The 19,852-nt window shown below is 39.1% G+C and overlaps 1 protein-coding gene across 1 annotated transcript in view; it reads right to left on the bottom strand.

The window, feature by feature from the left end:
* Positions 1 to 1,851: 1,851 nt before the first annotated feature.
* CSMD2 (CUB and Sushi multiple domains 2) overlaps positions 1,852 to 19,852 on the bottom strand; it is a 1,651,801-nt gene continuing 1,633,800 nt past the window's right edge. The window contains exons 68-71 of the mRNA XM_086956548.1: positions 14,932 to 15,019; positions 10,254 to 10,386; positions 8,272 to 8,448; positions 1,852 to 5,650 (exon numbers count right to left, since the gene is read on the bottom strand). Coding sequence (XP_086812674.1) covers positions 8,289 to 8,448; positions 10,254 to 10,386; positions 14,932 to 15,019 — 381 coding nt within the window. The 3' untranslated portion in view covers positions 1,852 to 5,650; positions 8,272 to 8,288. The remainder of the gene's footprint in view (positions 5,651 to 8,271; positions 8,449 to 10,253; positions 10,387 to 14,931; positions 15,020 to 19,852) is intronic.

The raw sequence follows: 19,852 nt of genomic DNA, 5'->3' as shown, positions 1-19,852 counted from the left end.
GCAGTGCAAAAATGTATATTTTATTTGAATTCAAAAATTTTAAAATAGCTTTCAAATTCAAAGAAAGTAAAAGGCTGGACACAACAAAGAGCTTTGTATACAGAGACATAAATAAACTGTATATATTGCAGACAAGCCAAGTGCGTGTATATTTACATATGTACAGCTATCTTTTTTTAATGTAAACCATATCTGTACATTTCTTTTTACATTTACAAAAAAGAGCTTGATTCCACCTACCGTTTACTACAATAATGGGAAAAACTTTACATTATGTTTATTTTTCGTTACTGTACAAATTGTCTCTTCAAAAAAATATATCTCTGTACAAAAAAAAGAGTTTTTTTCTTTTTTTTTTAACATAATGCAAGTTTCATGAGCACAGTAATGAAAATACGTCAGAGTTTGTTATATTTTTCCAGCTCACTGGGGAGGAAAGGAAGGGATGGAATAAGAAGAGGGCTAGACGGGCCTCTTAAGACATTGAGGGCAGAAGTGAAACCTCTGTAAAGATGAAAGAAGCAACAGCACACTTTATAACATACATAGACATCGGTTTTTACAATGTGGTTTTAACCTTGTTTTCCTAATGTTCAGTGGGCACATGTTTCCGAGGAAGATGTTCTGCCAACAGACTGAGATAATTTTATTTCAATTGAAAGGCATCAGATGCATATGGTTCATTAGAGCTTGGATTACAAACATTTAGTGGTGAACAGTGTGTGCGGTTGGGATCTCCTTGCAGATTTTTAGAATCAATGTCTGTATTTTAACAGCTACATACATTTTATTGTGTACATATCTCAAATAAGAAAGATGCATTAGTTTAGCTATTTATTCTTTTGATATTTGTGTTTTTCGGGTGTGTGTGGTATTATGTTTAAATCATATAATTACGTTTTTTTGTCTATTTTTCTTAACATAACACAATTTAAAGAAGCAATGTGTTCTTCATAAACGCAATATTCAATACTGGAACTCAAAATCAAAATGGATTAACTATAGTGAAATAGTGAAGTTGAATGTCTTCGGGCAATATATTCAGACTGAGAGGCTCAAACTGAAATCAAATTTCAAAGGAAGCAAATTTAAACCTTCAAAACCAAAATGTTGATGTAAAAAAAAAAAAAAAAAAAACAGAGAATATGTTAAGTACTAAAAACTAAAATAATCTTGAAGCAAGGGTATTCAAGTAAAATTGAAATCTAAACACCAGAGCTTAAAATATAACATGTTTAGAAATGCAATAATTTCATGGTTGAAATTACTGAAATTAATACATTTAAAATTGAACTACTTGATGTGAATTTGTAAAAATGATAATTGTAAGAGAGTAAAATTGAGCGGACATTCTTATGGGAAATTGATTTTAGTCAAATGTATCGCCCTCATTATTTTGTATTAAGTGCTTGTGGTGTAAGCACATACAGCAATAGATGATACTTCCCCTGCTGTTGCTAAGTTAAATGCTATGAGGAAAATACAGCATATTGGCTTTTTGCTTACATCATGTACATTAATGTTATGGTAAAATCTATCCATTAATCTGACCATATTTGCATAGCGGCCTAAAATGTTCAGACTAAATTTAAAAGTGGTCTGAATTATCGGTTTACATAGAAGAGAGAAGAGCAAGAGAATGGGAACTGTACATACTGCCTAACATTAAAAGACATCTTCTAAAACTTTAAGGCTGTTAAGAGCTACAAAGTCCGCTCTATTAAGAGGTTTAAAGTACAACCTTTTTCTAAAGCTGAAACTTTGTCTTCAGCTTTCTTGAGACATTATTTTTCCGGATGGAAATCCTTGCTAAAAATCAGTTCGATAGGGCAGTTTTGCAGTCTTTTCAGATATAAATTGGATTTCTATCTCAACACTCCACCTTTTTAGGGACAAATTTAGGTTTATTCAAGTAAGGAATCTTTAGTATTAAATAAACTTTCGAAGGAGAATTTTCTTACATTTGAAATTTTTTATGGTTATGAGGGCTCCTGCACAATACATATTCTTTCCTTTTGTTCAAGGACATTTCTTTTAGGATGTTTACAGTGTGGTCAATATATTTGCACATTTATGTCTTTGAGGGTATAGGAAACTAACTGAACTTAAAACAATAGCACCTTATATGACAGTCAACCTGTCAGTACTAGTGGAGTACAGCTTTTGATGTACACCACCTGATACCAGAGAAGATGAATAACTTTGGAATAATTTCCAGATTCATTCTGGTGCCTGTGAGGTCGTTCAAGTATGAACTCTGTAAGACTTAATTTCCATTCCAGACATTATAGTTCTACCAACCAGTGAATACATTGTGTTTTCACACTCATCAGTTGGTGCAAATGTAGGTCTATTTAAATCTAGTACTTGCAAATGTAAATGCAAGAGTGCAGTACACTGGTGGGGTTATGCCATACAAACTGGCCATGTGTATCAAACCACATCTTGTATGGCTGCACATTTGAGTCAGGTCTCTGGAAAACTGAGCCGCAGAGAAATTACTCAAAATGTAATAGTTTAAGGCACTGCTCCACCCTGTTATTCACTCAAACATGTCTTCTCCGTTTGTCTCTCTTCCACTTGTTTGAGCCAGGGTCTGAATGCTGAAGTATGTTTCATTCTCTTTTTCTCCCTGCATCTTTCTTGTTAAATGACTTCCTGCTGTATGCATGTGTCTCAGTTTATCTCTGTCTGTTTCTCCATATATTAGGCTCTATATAATATGATCTGTCTTAATTTCTCTTTCCTCTATGCCCTTCTCTGTCTGTATCCATTTTTTATTGAGCCAGGCTGAGTGTGCTGAAAGAAGAACTTATGGTTAACTAGCTGCATTGCTCTTACGGGGTAGGTGGAGCCATTGTGAAGTTGCGACTCAGGTAACTTACTTTTTGAACAGTAGGAGAACCAGTGGTCCTTGGCCTGGTCATACTTTTCAATATAAATCAAGCTAATATTATTATACCATATTTTGGTGTTTGTCATTAAGATTCTGCAAAGCATTAAAGTTTGTTTTTACCATTAAAATTCCTACTATTTATCCAAATCACCTGGATGGTGGTGGTTAAAGGGATGAAGGTAGTTTCTTAGAGCATTTTGCAGTTAGTTTGTGACGGATCCTTTACTATCCAACTGGAGAAGCATTATTCTGTCCTCCTGAATTCCCTGTCAGCCGGTTTCCCGCTCAGTTAATTATGATGGATATGCTGTAACCCGAGTTGGACACAGATCACTAATACAATGACAACCAGTCTGAAATGGCACTACGGAGAGCACGGGTTGGCAACCACAACACAAACTTTAAAAATCAATATAAAATACTCATGACTTCTAGACATGGCCCATGTGTCAGTGGAAGCAAGATTTACTGAGAATAGGCGCTTCACTCTTTCTTAAACCTATATCAGTCAGAGAGATTCAGACCCAGAGCTGAAGGGAATCTCATTCAGAGACCATCAGAACCAGAGCTGGAGGAAATCCCATTACTAACCTAAAAGAAGCGTTAATACCAGAAATCAAAGTGTACAGAGTGACTGAATTTAGGGAGCTAGTCTGATCAAATCCAGAATATATCCTCACCTCAATTTTTTTTAACGAAACTTTGAAAGCATAATTTGTAAATATATAGGTTACAAATAAATATATTTTACAGGATGTTCTGCAGGTAAATAATAAAATATTCCAATACTTAAGGGTCTGGCGCAGTACTAGGGAGTAATAACTTTAAGAAAAAACATGTGTGCTCCTTTCTCTGAAAGTAGCCTACCTAGGTTTATCCTGTGTCCGGTATGGCCATTCAAGACCAGATAAGAACATGGCACCACAACTCACAAAAAAGCTGTTCTCATCATTCCGCTGGCATACTGTTTTTTTGGCCATTATGGTCATGGTGAAAATATAGACCTGCAAAAATATGGAATCCTACATATGGGTAAGTATGAACTTATTATTCTTACGTCCATATCAATTTACCTTGCAATAAAGTGGTATTTAGTATAGTGGATTTGACAGTTTTCTGGTCAATATTTTGACCACAATGTATAGTGATACATCACTTTCAGCGTGTCAACACTTTTTTGGTTATCCTACAAAGTAATAATTTTTCCAGCACTAAATATTGTGTTAGTTTTTTCTAAGATCTCCCACTATCTTCAGGATGCGATCTCCCAATATTTTCAGGATGAGGGAACTGAAGCAAAAAAACTAAAACTTGATCTGCTGAAGGTAATAAAGACAAGTTGTTCAAATGGGGAAGTTGTAATTAATTTGCAAGACTCCAGACCGCATTTATTTCCATAAAGGCAGGTAGGCCCCATCCAACTTCAAAGATCTCTCACCATAGACATATATATTTGAAGACTCCATTACTCAACTCAAAAAGAAGTTAAGTACAATTTCGACCACCACTAGTGAATGACTACTACTTCTGCCATGGCAATTACCTCTACTTGTCATACTTGGGTTTGGTAGATTTGATATAGTAACACTATCCCTCTCCAAATCGTAATGTAGTGTAAAAAAGTTGAGTTACTGTTATCTTGAGATAATGCTAATTTCTAATGTAATGGTTGAAATAATGGTGTTGGTGTGATAGGGGTGCACCATCCATCAATAATATTTGAGTGAAAATGTGTATTCAGTATTTAAGATCGTGTTTTATGTTCCACAAATTCATCCTAGTTAGTTGCCTTTTTCATTGAGCATTTATTTAGCCTTTTCACAGTTGTGTACAGTGTGTAAGTTTTGTTGATGAAACGCTAAGTCGATGCTGTTTCATCTTTATAGAGATTGCCTTGATGAAAGCTGGGGTGGAGGAGTGGGTAGGTCAGACAGGGAGAGAGACCTGAATCCCGATAGTTCCTCTGATAACATAAATTCTTTCAATATATATTTATATGTAAAAAAACAATACAGTCACTGGGCTGATACACCACTTCCAGCCAGCATGGAGCGTTGTGTAGGAAAAGCACTTTTTGGATCTTGTTCTGTAGAAAAAAATAAAATATATCTCCACTCCCAGCACATCCTGCAGTTTTCACACTCAATAAAAACATGCGTGCACATACGCCAATGCACGCCACACGATCCATCTTGCAAAGTTTGTTGGTTGAATGTTTCATTTTCCCCCATGTGGTTGGATGTCCGTCCTGCAAAGCACACGTTGATAATTGTGATTCTGTTTTTTTAAAAATACATATAGATTATTTTTGTACTGTAATAGCGACTGGAGAAGCACCTGCTTTCCTTGAAATGAACCATACATCCATCAAGCCAAGAATTGCCCTATCCCCTTTCAAAGGCACCGGAAAAGGGATGCCAAACAGTTTGCTGCCTCCTGCCAGTTCATACTTTAGCCAGATCCGAAATGTCAGGTAGCTCTACTGCAGTGGGGGAGGGTGAGCAGACACGGTGCCGACTCTGGTTGCCCCAGTGGCCCTCTGGACAAAAAGGCTTTGGCAGAGCAGACTGCGGGCTGGTCGGAGCTTGTGACTTGTAGATGTGCTTTTTCTTAAGCACCAGAACTTCGTCGCAGACTGAAGCCTTTCTACTTGTCTTGGATTTAGTTTGGAGGAAAGCGAAATGGATGCCGGGTGTTGAGGTTGGACATGATGTCAGCAGGACGCCCGCCTCTGAGAGTTCCTGAACACTGCAACTGTAAAGACATGGAGACATGGAGGGAGGATTAGCTTTTCTTTCAGACTCATTGAACACTGTTGATCTTTGTTATACGGTGCTCTTTGGGACACAAACTTTCTAAGTGATACCTGTATTAATTATAGTATTAAAAATAACAATATCAGTAAAAATGTCATGTTCTATTCCTCAGTGTTTAAATACAGCAAAAAGTGATGCTGTTTCAAGTTGGTGGTACGTTAGTTTCCTTGCCATTAGTATAAAAACTTGATTTTTCTTTGTTAAACATCTCCTCTGGTTGACAACCTGCGGCATTACTTTGTGGGCTCCAACATTCACAGCAGGAACACTTATGGGTACTGACCTACTGGTACTGACAGGTTTTCTGCTCTGAGCCCTCTAATGAACTTTTAAATCACTTTGCACTAGTGACTGGAGTGGTTACTGATGGGTGTTTTTGGTTTAAATTTTTTTATTGAAAAGTAGAAGTAGAAGAAAGCCCATCATATACTGATGGGTATTAGTGAGAAGTAATGTTACTGAACACATGCCGCAGACAGATACACCAATCAGTCGTTTTAAAGTTAGAGTGAATAATCTATGCACTGGTAAGGTCATGCGGTCTATAAATACCCATTAAAACGAGTTAGAAATAGCTGGACAAACCACTATTCAAAGAGCTGAGACTATTAAAATGACTATTAAGATCTCAACAAGTTGCCAACTTCCAGGGGGCATCTACATTTATCAAGACAGAATATGTACATGTTTATCCAAGGAGTTATCCAAGAGAGAGGACTTCTTCTGGGCTCTGAATTGTACGTCGTCATTAATCCATCTGAATTAGACGAATTTAAAAGTATAGTAAAGAGTTCTGTTTGCAAGTAACAAAATTTAGAGTACGTTTGCCCCTCCAAAATACCAGTGTAGCGTCTGCTTCAATAGAGGAACACTTTGGAAGAAGATCTGTCTCTAGGTAAATATTATGGGTCTGATTATGTTGTGAGTCGGAAAGCCGGTTGGAGGCTTTCCAACTCACATTGTAGGTTTCACTTTCGACTGCAGCATTACAATGGCTGGCGGTCGAAAGTGAAACTGGCTGTTCAGTCCAGCTGGATTACGACAGGCTTAAGGGCCCTTCATGGGGATCACAATGCCGTTTTCCAACAGGCTTTTTATGTCGGGATTTCTCACATGGAAAGCCAGTCAGAAAGCGACTTTAGGGGGCCCTCCCTGCGGTCTCCAGTTGGGGGCCCCCCTGCCTGCCACATGGTGCAGGGATTAACAGAAACTCCCATTTCTGTATGGGAGCTTATGCTACAGAAGGTTTACGGCCACAGCACCAGCTCCCATATAGAAATGAGAGTATGCAATCGCACAGTTTGCGGTCTCATTGTAATAGTGGTGTTGAGACCGCTGACTGGAGGTCGATCGGTCCTGACACCAAAACGGTGTCGCCACCCAACTTTGTAATCAGGCCCAAAATGTTCAGGAAACAACATGCCACATTGATGGCTTTAAAATTTGCTGTTAATATTTTAAGGGATGATGTTTTAGCCAGTTAACCTTAGATTTCATTTATTTTATATAGTAGCATTATTACTAAAACATCGTTGACTACAAGTGGGTTGAAAAAGTAACTACAGGGTGTACATTCTACCATGGCATACAAGAGAAGAGCTCCACTTCTTAATGTTACTTTAATATTTGTTAACCATAGCGTGCATGTTTTGTTTTTCAGAAACAAGACCACTCTTTCTTCCTAGATCTTTCTCAGTGTAAGACACCCTTTTAAAATAAATGCTAAAGTATACATACAACAAAGTACTGTTTTGCTCTTCTCAGCATAAACTATATATACATCACACACATAGAGAGCCATACTGTTATGCTACTCTGCAACATTTCAGTTTTATTTTCTCCCCTCGTTATCCAACATAAAGATGTACTCAATACATGCTATCTTCCTCATGGTGGAAGTGCTGTTAGATGGAACAGACATAAATACTCCAACATAAACATTTTAAGAGTGCCAGAAGTTAACAAACGTTCACAAAAACACCTACCATACATCTTAACAGAGCCATGGTGTCCACTGTGGACACCATGGCTCTGTTAAGTGAAGTTTATTGAGCGGACGCCATGTTTCAAGTGCCTGGTAGGCAGATATATTTGTTTTCAATAACTAAAATCCCAAGTAATGGCTCTGACATGCAGGGAACTCTCTCCCGCACATGGGGTCATTATTCCTTTAACATACCTGTTTTCACCATAGATTGTGTAACTGTGGAATGACTGTCATCGTGACCTGGTTTCTCTTTGCAGACAGGTCTCCAGACCAAATTGAGCGGGGAGGCATGAGTTTGCGATAGCCCCGCCAATTTAACTGAGACTGACGCTCAACCGAACTCCAAATTAAGCAATAGGTAATTCAAATGGAACATTATGAATAAAACAACCCTTCAGCCACTAATCCATTCTTTAGGAATACGAGGATCCTTCACATATTTAACACATACTGCAAGAGTAACCTGCTGCTCTCTACACCCCTCTGATACGATCACACACAGACGTAACACATTTTGGGCGTATGCTTTACTTCTTTTCCTCACCAGGACAGTGTCCTCACAAGCAACTTACCACGTACAGGGCGAGTGCTATACAGCTGTGCACACAGTGCTGACTGTAAACTCTGTCTCATTGGCCACGATTTCCGTGGGTTGTACATTCCGGTCATACATTGGATTTTCAAACGTGGCTCTTCCATTCGTGTTCTCATGGCCGACAAAGCCATTAAATGGAACCTTCGGTCTCCTCCTGGAAGAGAAGCAGGACACTCTGTTACCATCGGTGGTATCAGCAAGGCAACTCAGAGGTGGAACCTGGAACACCACTTGGCTTAGGCCTTATGCTCAAACAGTGGGCACAAAGTCAGACATTTGTAACACTTTATAAATAAATAAAATAAATAAACTGTGTGACTTTTAATGAGTCTTGAAGAGCGTTTGCTCTCAAGGCATGGATCTCAAAAGCTAAAAATAGTCCTAGCCTTGCAGTTATTCTGCCTGCTGATCAGGGGTGTTTCTATGCTGTACGCGCTTGTAAAAATATAATTAAAGTTTTAATGGTACAGATCTCTATGTTAATCAGCTACAATGGTGTAAGAGCCCAGAAATTCAAAATCTTTACTGTAGGGCTGGGCCTTTCTTTACCCAAGGGTTCTGCAATTGTAACATCTGCTTGAGGTGCCCTCATTTTGACATATACATTAGCAGTGGGTATTTTATGACATATGAAATCCACCCTGCCTCATATGAAGTCATACATTTCATTCGGGTGCCAAGGAATGAGCGAAACAATAGTGAAGGGAAGTTTTGAAAGGGGATTTCCAAAGGGGGGCACAATAATGGTACAGTGTGGCTGAAATGAGGTATTAAAGGTAGGAAGTAGGAAAGAGAGTGAATAAGAAAAAAGAGAGAGAGAGACAGAATTAATGTATATATGATAGATACAGAAACATTAAAGGAGAATGAGGAACGAACTTGAGGAACATAAATAAGGGTGGAGACAGATTTCACCGGATGTACATGGGAAAAAAGACTGGACAGGGAGTGAGTGGTGAAAAGGATTGCTGAGGGAAGGAGGTGTGGCAAATTAATGAATGGGGAAGTAGGAGGTTTGGGGGACTGAACAGTAGAGGAAACGCGGCACAGGTCCAGCAGGCAGAACCAAACATAAGCAGGATGCTGAGACACATAGAATAGCATGAATGGAAGGACAGGGGTACAGATGGGCAGCTTATAAAACAAGAACATGGGTGGGGAAAGGAGACCGGAATTGAGAGAAAGAGTGCAGCTTGGGAAGGCAGGTGATGAACTGGATATGGGAGCTACTTAGAGAAAACAATGAGAAGTTAGAGATCACAGGCAGGACTAGGGGGCCTGTTTCATTCCCTCAAGCAACACCTGTTGGAGATTCAACAAAGATCGCTGCTCTATTGAGTTTTCCTTATTCATTTATTATTTGTATATGTTGTTCTACATTTTCGAACATTTATGTGGTCCTGGTAACCTTCTAAATGACCTTATCCAAGATATTGGTCATAGGTTTCCTCAGGCTCCTCACTCTTCGTATGTAAGAAAACCTACCCCAAAGTCAGTTACTGCTGAGCTCTTCAGGATATTTCTTACAGCAGCTGGTAAGTACAAAGAAGCAGTGCCCTATGAGAGGAGATGGCAATCTTGAAAATACGATGAACTAGAGAATGTGCAAGAGACTAACCTAGGAAGGTGGAAGAGAGGGACCTTGGGGTACAAGGAAAATATAATCTTATCAGATTGGCAGAGGATGAACCTGAAAATGACTGAGAAGCAAAACTTGAGAATTTTGGGAGAGGATAGCCTAGGGAATGAATGAAAGTGTGACCTAAGAAATATGGCCGTGGTGATTGGAGCAATGAGGGAGAGAGTGTCCTTAGGAGGGTGGGATACCTTAGTATTAAAATAGATGGTGGCCTAGAAAATGTGGAAGAGGTTCATCTAGTGAATACCTGAAAGGATTCCCTAGTGACTGTAGTTGGGGTCATTTGGGGACTGTGGATGGCGATATTGACCAGGACCTACCTGTGTTTGTAAAGGTAAAGCACAAACCCTGCAATGATCAGGGCAATGAAAGGCACAAGGATGGCAGCAGCCACCGAGCTGCTGTTGGATGTGAAGTGATGACCTATCGAGTCTGTGTCTTTCGCCCGCAGATCTGTAACAAAAATAAAAACGTAGTTTATCCCCTTTAAACATACTTGGATTGGCATATTCATAATTGGTATATTTAACTTACCTATAAGCCCCTAGTATATGGTACAAGGTGTACCCAAGTGGACTGTAGCACCTACTGTGCCATCCATTACAGTGGAAGTGCAAACATTACTTCAGGTGGACTCTGTGTAGCCTGGCTGTAGAAACTGCAATTTAGCTTGCCAAAATAAACCTTTTTGATAAGTCAAAATCTCCCTTTTAAATTTTGAAAAGTCTGTCTGATGTAGGTCTTGTAGTCCACAAGTCAGGGTGCATGGAATTTACAAGTAGGACATGTATGAATGTATTGTGAACAATGACTGGCACTCAAAACTAGTTTTGACTGTGGCAGGCATAGCTGTCCTTTCTAGAAAACACAGTGTACAGATTAAAAAATGTAATATGGTATCTCGGGAATGTGACTGCCTAGAAAAATCATCAAACAGATTTTTAAAATGTGTTTAAAATTCAATTCAATGGTGAAGTCAGATTTTCAATAAATACTAAGGAAAAGTAGCGTTTGGAAAGTTAGATTTCCTTCCTGAAGTTTCCGGAGGCTAAATTTGCATTTGTTCTCCCACATCTGACAGCCAGCAATTAGCATTTGAATAAGTGAGAAATACTTCCCAGGAGCAACCAATAGGCTGCCCTGAATGAACAGAGATGACTCCTCTGAACCTGACATAGTATGCAGGGTGGGGCTGTGAGCATCTTTTTTTGACATTACAATGTAAAATTCAGTTTGAATGTAAAATAACTACTTGACAGATCTTCTGGGTTTACATATAACACTGGGATATCCCTTGAAAGGAAGGGAAACAATATGCAAAACAACTTTTGTGCATTCACTGTGTGGTTGCTGTAAACCCCTACTTTTGTTCTACCAGACAACTGTCTCTAGGTTTATTGTGGATCCAGTGGCTGCCCCAAACTGGCATTTTAGTATTAGATGTGGAAGGACACTATGAGTAACAAAGTTGTCCCCACACACTCCCTCAGTCCTCACAGTCCAGGTTTAGTGTGGCCAAAGACTTTGCCATTTTGAAAACACTCAATTTGGGTAGGGTTGGCAACAGCAACTTTAACCCCATTGTGACCAGGAGTCATTCCCACCCACTAGCTTGTGTCAAGCATAAATGTGTCACCTTGAGGCACCCACTTCAGAACACTCCCGGAGATGAGGAAGATGTGAAAGGGACTGGACCTGCAATTTGTGACCTGAGAGGAGCCCTGGAGGATTGGTCATTTTCTCATATGTACACAGGACAAAAAAGTAAACTCCAATAATCATAAGGCTGACCTCCTGTTAAAGCTACAGGGACACACCAATCTACAAGAGGTCTTTTCCTTCAACTACCCAGCTGAAAAGTGGGAATACTGGACAGGGACTGCATCCTGTTTGAACTCTACCTGACACCGTTTGAGTCTCCGAGTGCCTCCCCTGATGTCCTGGGGGCTTTAGAATTGTACTGCTGTGGTGGATTGGGTTTTAAAGGATTAAAGCCAGAAGGTAAAAGTTTTTGACTAGGATCAACCTGGTTAGTGTATCTGACCCACACTAGGTCACGGTCTACAGTGTTAATTGACTATATTTGACATGTTATGCTTCTTGGTGCTATTCTACTCAAATTTTTTTAATTCATATGCTCAGTTCCCATTTTTGGATTTTTGTTGTTTTATTTATTTAAATGTGCTCTATTTTACTAATTTAGTTTGAAATTTCACCTGTGATGCATTTGAACTTTAATACTGTTTTGGTGCTGCATAATACTTTACACATTGCCTTAAGGTAATCCTCTTGACTCTGTGCAATAGCTACCAAGGGGTTGACCTCAGATTAATTCAGTAACTTTGAGGGTTCAACCAGAAAACGATTGTGGTTGTGTCTTGAGTAAGCTAGTCACCCACCCCAAACAATAACCCATTTGTTTACAGTGACTCCTCTGATTTCTATTCCTAAAGTGGTTACTTCCCATGACATTTAAAACAATTAGTTAAGGCTTTACTGGGAGTGGTCTCATACTTGTAAATTATTTTCTAATCCTGGCAAATTATGATAGATCCACTTTCCCCTGTTGTTCACCTCCAGATGATATGGTGTCCATAACAGGCGAAGGAGCCCGAAGACCTGTCATTTTCTCCCACAGATGCTTTGATATCCAACTTGGTTTATGGCTCTTATATCTATCTTCTTCAGGTGATACAGTACCATTGATTGAAAGATGCATGGTTTGAACTTTTCAATTTAAAACATGCCTTCTAAAAATCAGTTAAGGTAGTGGTTATATCCTATATGAATCTCTACAGATGAAGAATGTATTTTTCTCCATCTGGCAATATGGTATACTAACTTCTAAATTGGAAGTTAACCTACAGGCATGTGCTCTTTTACATCTTTTCACCACAGGACATTCATTGTAGCGTGTGTCTTGCTGATTAATTATTCAAGTTGAAAGGTCCATACTATTCTCTCTCTCATTCTATTGGTCACTGTTTGATCTCTTAACCTCCTACTGGTCTGCCATGTATGGCAGCGGCATGTTTTTTTTGACATGCTTATTGTCCCCTTATCAGACTTAGACTGCCTCTTTGACACTTCAAGCACCCGCTGTTGTATTTAAAGCCCCATGTGGCATTATGAACTAGGGGATATATGACGTTACCACGCGTACTTTTAGCACGCATACCATTACCACAGATTTTTTACAACGCAGGTCATGTTACAACGGATACCCTTACAACGCAATACACTACAACGCACATACTATTACAACGCATACCATTACAACGTAAGTATAGGTAAGTATATATATATTTTTAAAAAATATTTTGATAATATTTAATTTAATTATTCATTATTATATTATAAATAATTATTTTTAAAATATTTAATTTAATTATTCATTATTTAAACATTAAATAATTATATTAATAAAATTATTTTTAATTGTAATTTTTTTTAATATATATTAAAAATACCCCTGTACCCCAAAACCCATACCCAGCCCTAAAACCTAAAAATACCCCTGTACCCCAAAACCCAAACCCAGCCCTAAAACCTGAAAATACCCCTGTACCCCAAAACCCAAACCCAGCCCTAAAACCTAAAAATACCCCTGTACCCCAAAACCCAAACCCAGCCCTAAAACCTAAAAATACCCCTGTACCCCAAAACCCAAACCCAGCCCTAAAACCTAAAAATACCCCTGTACCCCAAAACCCATACCCAGCCCTAAAACCTAAAAATACCCCTGTACCCCAAAACCCAAACCTAAAACCTAAAAATACCCCTGTACCCCAAAACCCAAAGTCAGCCCTAAAACCTAAAAATACCCCTGTACCCCAATACCCAAACCCAATACCCCAAAACTTACCTTTAAACTTACCTAAACTTACGATGTAATGGTATGCGTTGTAATAGTACCTGCGTTGTTAAAAAATGTGTGGTAAAGGTATCCGTGGTAATGGATCCTGCGTGGTAATGGATCCGTGGTAATGGTACTGCATGCTAAAAAATCCGTGGTAACAGTTACATACCGAACTAGGCCATCCTACCTTCATCCAGTCTATCCTGGGTATTTTGTATGACCTGGTGTTTTTCCTTCTCATTTGACCCAGATCGAAAGCTCTGTGATGTTTCCGTTTCCACTGCTGCTTTTCCTTAGCTTTCTAGCCTATACAAGACAGGGGGGCCCATTCAAGCATGCCTCATCATATTGGAGAGTGGTTATTGCCCTTTCTATGGTTTTGAGGGACTGAAGGTGGGAGAGCCTGTAATTATCTTCATGAGTACAGTCTCATTAGGTCATCTACAACCAAAGCTGCTTTACCTCACATATCATCTGGCCATGTTTAGTCTATTTAAGAGGACTGGGTAGTAGAAACATGCTCCTCTTGAAACCCCCTAATTTTAAGACAACCTTAGCCCGGATAAAAATGTAATTTCTGAAGCTGCCACCTCAGCTTGGAATTCCCTGTAATGTCATTTTCAAAAGTCAACCTCACTTACCATTTTGAGGAAGCATCTCAAGCCACATAATTTCTGACATCCTGAGATTAACTTTTTTTTAACTTGAATATTCCTATCTTAACTTCCATCTAGACGCCTGCTCTTGACCATTTCTACTGCCCCCCCCCCCACTTAACATTCCCTACATTTTTGTGATACCCCAGATGTATTGAGAAATGTTTGGTATAAAAACATTTCAAATAAATTATCATTTTTATTGTAGCTGTTCAGCATCCCATGAAGCTCCTCCAGGGAGTGTACAATGTAGATGATAACATTGGTTTCTTGCATATCATATTCTGAAAGAGTCTGTATTTCAAAGAGTCACAATGGTTGTGACAAATCAGAAAGTAATGTTTCAATCTCAATTAAACATTTTACGAAAGCTTTAGTTTGTGATAAAAAGTTACTTGAAAATTCTGTTTCTTTTTTAAACTGTAGTATTGAAGTTGAGTTATATGAACAAAATGTTGACATTTAGGAAAAAACAACACTCACCAAGTCTCTGGAGGCCGAACTGTCCAAACCCTTTGCCACGCACAAAGCCTTGGTACACATATGTGCCCATCGATGGCTCAGAGGACACCTACATTTGGAACAGATAAAAGATATAAATAATGTTAGCCATTTAGTACACCTAGTCAAGATGTCTAATTTATTCATAGCTATTGCCCGTTTCACATAGTAAGAGGATGCAGAGATGCTAAACATCAACAGGGAGAGATTAAGGACTCCTTTTTTAATTGTACAGGTTCAAACTTGTGGATAGAGGTGGAGTGAGGAAGCCATCACAGTAGCTGGGTATGCACGCTGGCACTGGGGGTAGTAAGAGTTAGAAAGTTTTCAATTAAAGGTCAACAAATTTGAATATCAATTAGGTTGTGGGAGTAAAGTCAACAAACACATCGGCTGCAAGAATCTGTGTTTGGCCCCATAGTCGAGTGTTGAAACCTGGCAGAATCTCTTAGCCTTTCACCCTCTTGAGGTAGATACATTTGTACGATTGAGTTGGGTAACAATAAACGCCTATTATTCATTCCCATGTATAAACATGCACTTTAAAATGTATATGTTATGTTTTTAAATTTTCTCTGAAAGGAGTCAAAGTCAAGAGACAGAGAAATGGGAATAATCATACTGGTGTCTGAGATCAACAAGGGGAAAAGATGGTGACACCACTATATCTTAATTGCCAAAGCAGTGGGGGACCAAAAGAATGCTATTGCTCCTTCGGTCATAAATGTGTGAGGGATAAAGGTAATGCTAATGAAATCGTATAAACTAATAATATAGAAAAGGAAGTGTATTGCACTGCAGCGTCTGAGGCAGGGTGAATATGGAAGTACAAAGGTGCCTGCACTGACGCTGAATTCTAATTTAGCATTGATCTGGTAAGTTAAGGAAAGCAAAGTAAATGTGTTAATAGGGTAAGGGGTGGGTGGGGGGTAGAATTCACACCTACATGTATATCATCTAGTTTTGAAATGCCTAATGTATATATACAGAATTCTGAGGTGAAAGTGGCGTATAGCCCAAAATGGAGGCACTGAACTCTTCCTGACATCCTCCGGTAGGGTAAAATCCATGTTTACATTTCCTGCCATTTGGCAGCTGTTTACTCACCAATGAGGAATGTGCTGGTATTTGCTGCCAGTGAATCTCTAAACCAACACCTTAAATAGTCAGTCACATTCCCAGCAGAGAGACTAACACATCAAGAGTATCAGCCCTCCCTTTGGTTCATTACAGATGGCCCTCTACAGAGTCAATGTGAGGCACGCTGGAGAGTCGGTGAAAAAGCAGTTTCGCTGTCCCTGCACATGCTGCTCGGTTACCGTCCGCGGTGTAGGACCTTGAGCCCCATTGAGACTCGAAATCGTTTGCCAGTTAAGAGAGCTGAACTCAGGGCTGAAGACCAACATTTGGGCACTTGTGGACAGCTGTTCTAATCACCCATCACCTATTAGAAGCTAGCAAAACACCTGCCTCAGACGGAGCAAGCCTGGGATTTCTATTCTTGCATATTCACACATGACCTGGATGTATATTATGATTAAGACCATGCTGATCAAATGAAAATATTTGTGATTAGCGGTGCGCTTGAGGGAATGGGGTCCATCTGAAATGCACACATTCCTTTGCCAACAGTAATTCTGCTGTAAATGACTGAGAAATTTACTGGCAGAACATGACAGGTCTGTCTCCGGAATGGTCCTGCAGGCACTAAGAGGGCAGCAGTTCGAAGAACGAGCAGATGGTGCCGGCACTGGTGTGTAATATTTTCAGAAATGGGAAGAGAATAGTTTTCAATTCCAACAAATGATTCTTTAGCACTAAACTTCTATTAAATTGTAAAGCCATCAAGGCTTTTATTCATGCACAAAAAACTTGCAGTGAGCAATATATGGCAGAGGAGCAGTAGAGCCAAGAAGAGCCTCTGCTTTGTCCCCACAACTGACTACTTTTATTAGGACATCTTTTTCTCCTCCCTCTTATTTCCGCCTTCTTTGAGGCCACGTTTTTTCTGAGGACTAAGAATCATGAACACAGTCAAGCATTACTTTGGTCTCCAAAACCTAAAAATTGCAAAGCATCTTGTTAAGAGAACTACTGAGAATGTGTAACATACATATATAAGATGTTTAAATAGAGTACTGATATATACTAAAAATACATGGAATTCTGTAATCCTTGTATAAACGTCAACTGCTAATTTTTTTTATAATACATGGGATTTGGCAACCCCTATATAAATGCACATCTCTAATTTTTTTATAATCGGTGACTAGTGCCACACTCACTCACCAATTATAAAGAAAAGACATCAGAACTTTGTAAGTTATTACAGTCAAGTTCTGATGTCACAATGCTTGTTGCCAGAGGTAGTAGCCGAAGGGTAAGGTAGGTCAGGTAACGGTGCATAATTGAAGCAGCTGTTTAAAAGGAACGTTCCTTTCTTCTGCTCTATTTTAATAGCTTACATGACAAGAGAGAATAAGTTTATTTTTTGCACTCTTCAGAATAAAGCTAGAATCTTTCTGCATTTTTCATCACATTTCAAGTTACTGCAGCTCTTTTTTTTTAAAGAAATTGACTTGTAATGAACATTTTCTAATATCTCTTTGCAACAAATAGCCAACAGGTTTTTGATGCGTTTAATTTTGCACTAGAGGTTTTTCTTTTTCATGTTTGCGAATATGCTCTCTATTGCATATGAAAGAGCAACGCACCAAGGTTTTAAGTGGTTTGCGGGAAAGGTGATGGGGTGACCATGTAATATATGGGATAAAGTACCCCCTGACGTACACAATAAGGATGTTGCAAGCCACCTCTGAGTTCCATAACCTTATAAAGGATCCCAGCCTTCAGTCTCATTCCTCTATATGGTTTAGAACTCCTTGGTGACTAGTAATATCCCTATAAACTACAGCAGGGGATTCTTTATCCCTTATATAGTCGGCTGCTATTGATGCAACCAGTCTCCGATTATAAAAAAAGACTTCAGAACTTGACTATAATAAGTCATTACAGTCAAGTTCTGATCACAATGCCTGCTGCCAGCAGCTGAGGTGCAAGGCAGGTCAGGTCACAGAGAATAACTGAAGTAGTGTTTAAAGTAACAAAAAAACAAAACGTTGCTTTTCTTACTTCTGCTCTATTTTTCTAGCTAACAAAGACAGCATTTATATTTTTCCACTCCTTAAATACAGAAAAGCTAGAATATTTCTGCATGTTTCTACACATTACGAACTACTGCAGCTTCCTTTTAAAAAAAAAAACTGACTTGTATTGAACTGTTTCTAATATCTGCTTGTAACAAATATCTAACAGGTTTTTGATGTGTATAATTTTGCACTAGAGGTTTTACTTTCCCTTTTCATGTTTACAAACATGCTTGCTCTTTCATATGAAAGATCTACGCACCAAGGTTTTAAGTGGTTTGTGGTAAAGGTGATGGTGTGACCTGGGGTACATGATAAGGATATTGCAAGTCACCTCGGAGTTCCATAACCTTATAAAGGAACTTGGCCTTCGGCCCTCTTTCTCGATATGGTTATAGAAGGCCTCGGTAACTTGCAAGCTCCTTATAATGTACAGAGGAGGGTATGTTATCCCTTACATTATCACATGGCTATGATTCCATATAAAGTTACTTGTGACACAAAAAATAGTCACAGATAACATACCACAGGCTAAAGCTGATGTTAGAAGACCTAAAAACTATGACAGCCCAGTTCTGACATTGTAATGTTTTTCAAACAGAGTCAGCACAGAGCATTGCCATTTTTTTGGGGGAGTGTGAAATCAATTTTCAGTTAAACACTAGAAGAATGAGGGCTCTTTTCAGATGTATTTCAGATTTATTGTATGTCAGTTTTTTCTCATAAATTAAAGTTATTCACTAAGAAAAAAACATTTACTGATCACTCCTCCCTTCTTCTAATGCATTGATGAAGTTTAAGACAGGTGAGAAGCAATTTGTTACTTCCCATGTTTTGAAGAGTTAGCTACCTCTATGTAGGCCTGGGCTGGTTGAGTTCCGTGGAGTTGACAAAGCACTCTGCCAAATTCAGCAGAGTTCCACAAGCGAGATGGAGTAGGACAGTCACTTTCTCTTTCAGAAACACGGTGTTCAGCAACCGCACATTCATTCAGAACTATATGAACAGTGCACTTGCTCCAACACAAAGTTGTGCCCTACAACTGCAAGAAAAATTGTAAAGACCCAGACTTGAACCCTACTGAGAGCACCAAACAATACACGCTTGAGGCTCCAGTCAGGGAGAAGAAGCTGGACCCTAAAGATAACTAAAGCAGTTAGACAACCATACAAGACAACAAATGCAGAGCTTGAGTATCACGATAGTTAACACACATCCAGTACCCTAGCATCCACTGCAAAAAATTATTAATTATATGGCTATAGTCCATAAATGTCTAAGCAGAAGCGGAGGAGACACACAACTTGACGTATGCAGTGTCCATTTTGGGATGGGAACACACTCCTTAGTATGAACAGGTAAATGGCTGTATTAAACTGATCCAAAATCAAGAGAGACTAGCTAGGTTTATACAGGTAAGACTCAAAGGAGTACGTATGTCAAGGAAAAACCAGTAGGTTTTATTTGAAAGCCCTCACCCACCAACCTAGTTGGTGGCATGCTTCATCATCGGGCCCCACCACAGTGGCACCTAACGTGCCCCGGGTGTGCTTCGACGCCAGGTTACTGCGGAGCTGGTATAATTGCTGAGTGTGCAATGTGGTGAGTGTGAAGGTGAAGATTAAAAAGCCATACAAAAATCCCAGCACCCGAGGGTAAAAACTATTTTAATGAAACTGGGTATCTGTTGGCAAGTTAAAAGGCAGACGGACACAGTGGAGTATGGATTATGACCTCCAGTGTCCTGTGTGGTCTAC

This window comes from Lissotriton vulgaris, chromosome 2_1, assembly GCF_964263255.1.
Source record: "Lissotriton vulgaris chromosome 2_1, aLisVul1.2, whole genome shotgun sequence".
Lineage (NCBI taxonomy): Eukaryota > Metazoa > Chordata > Amphibia > Caudata > Salamandridae > Lissotriton > Lissotriton vulgaris.
The sequence above is the reverse complement of the archived record's forward strand: the minus strand, read 5'-3'. Positions and strand labels throughout refer to the sequence as shown.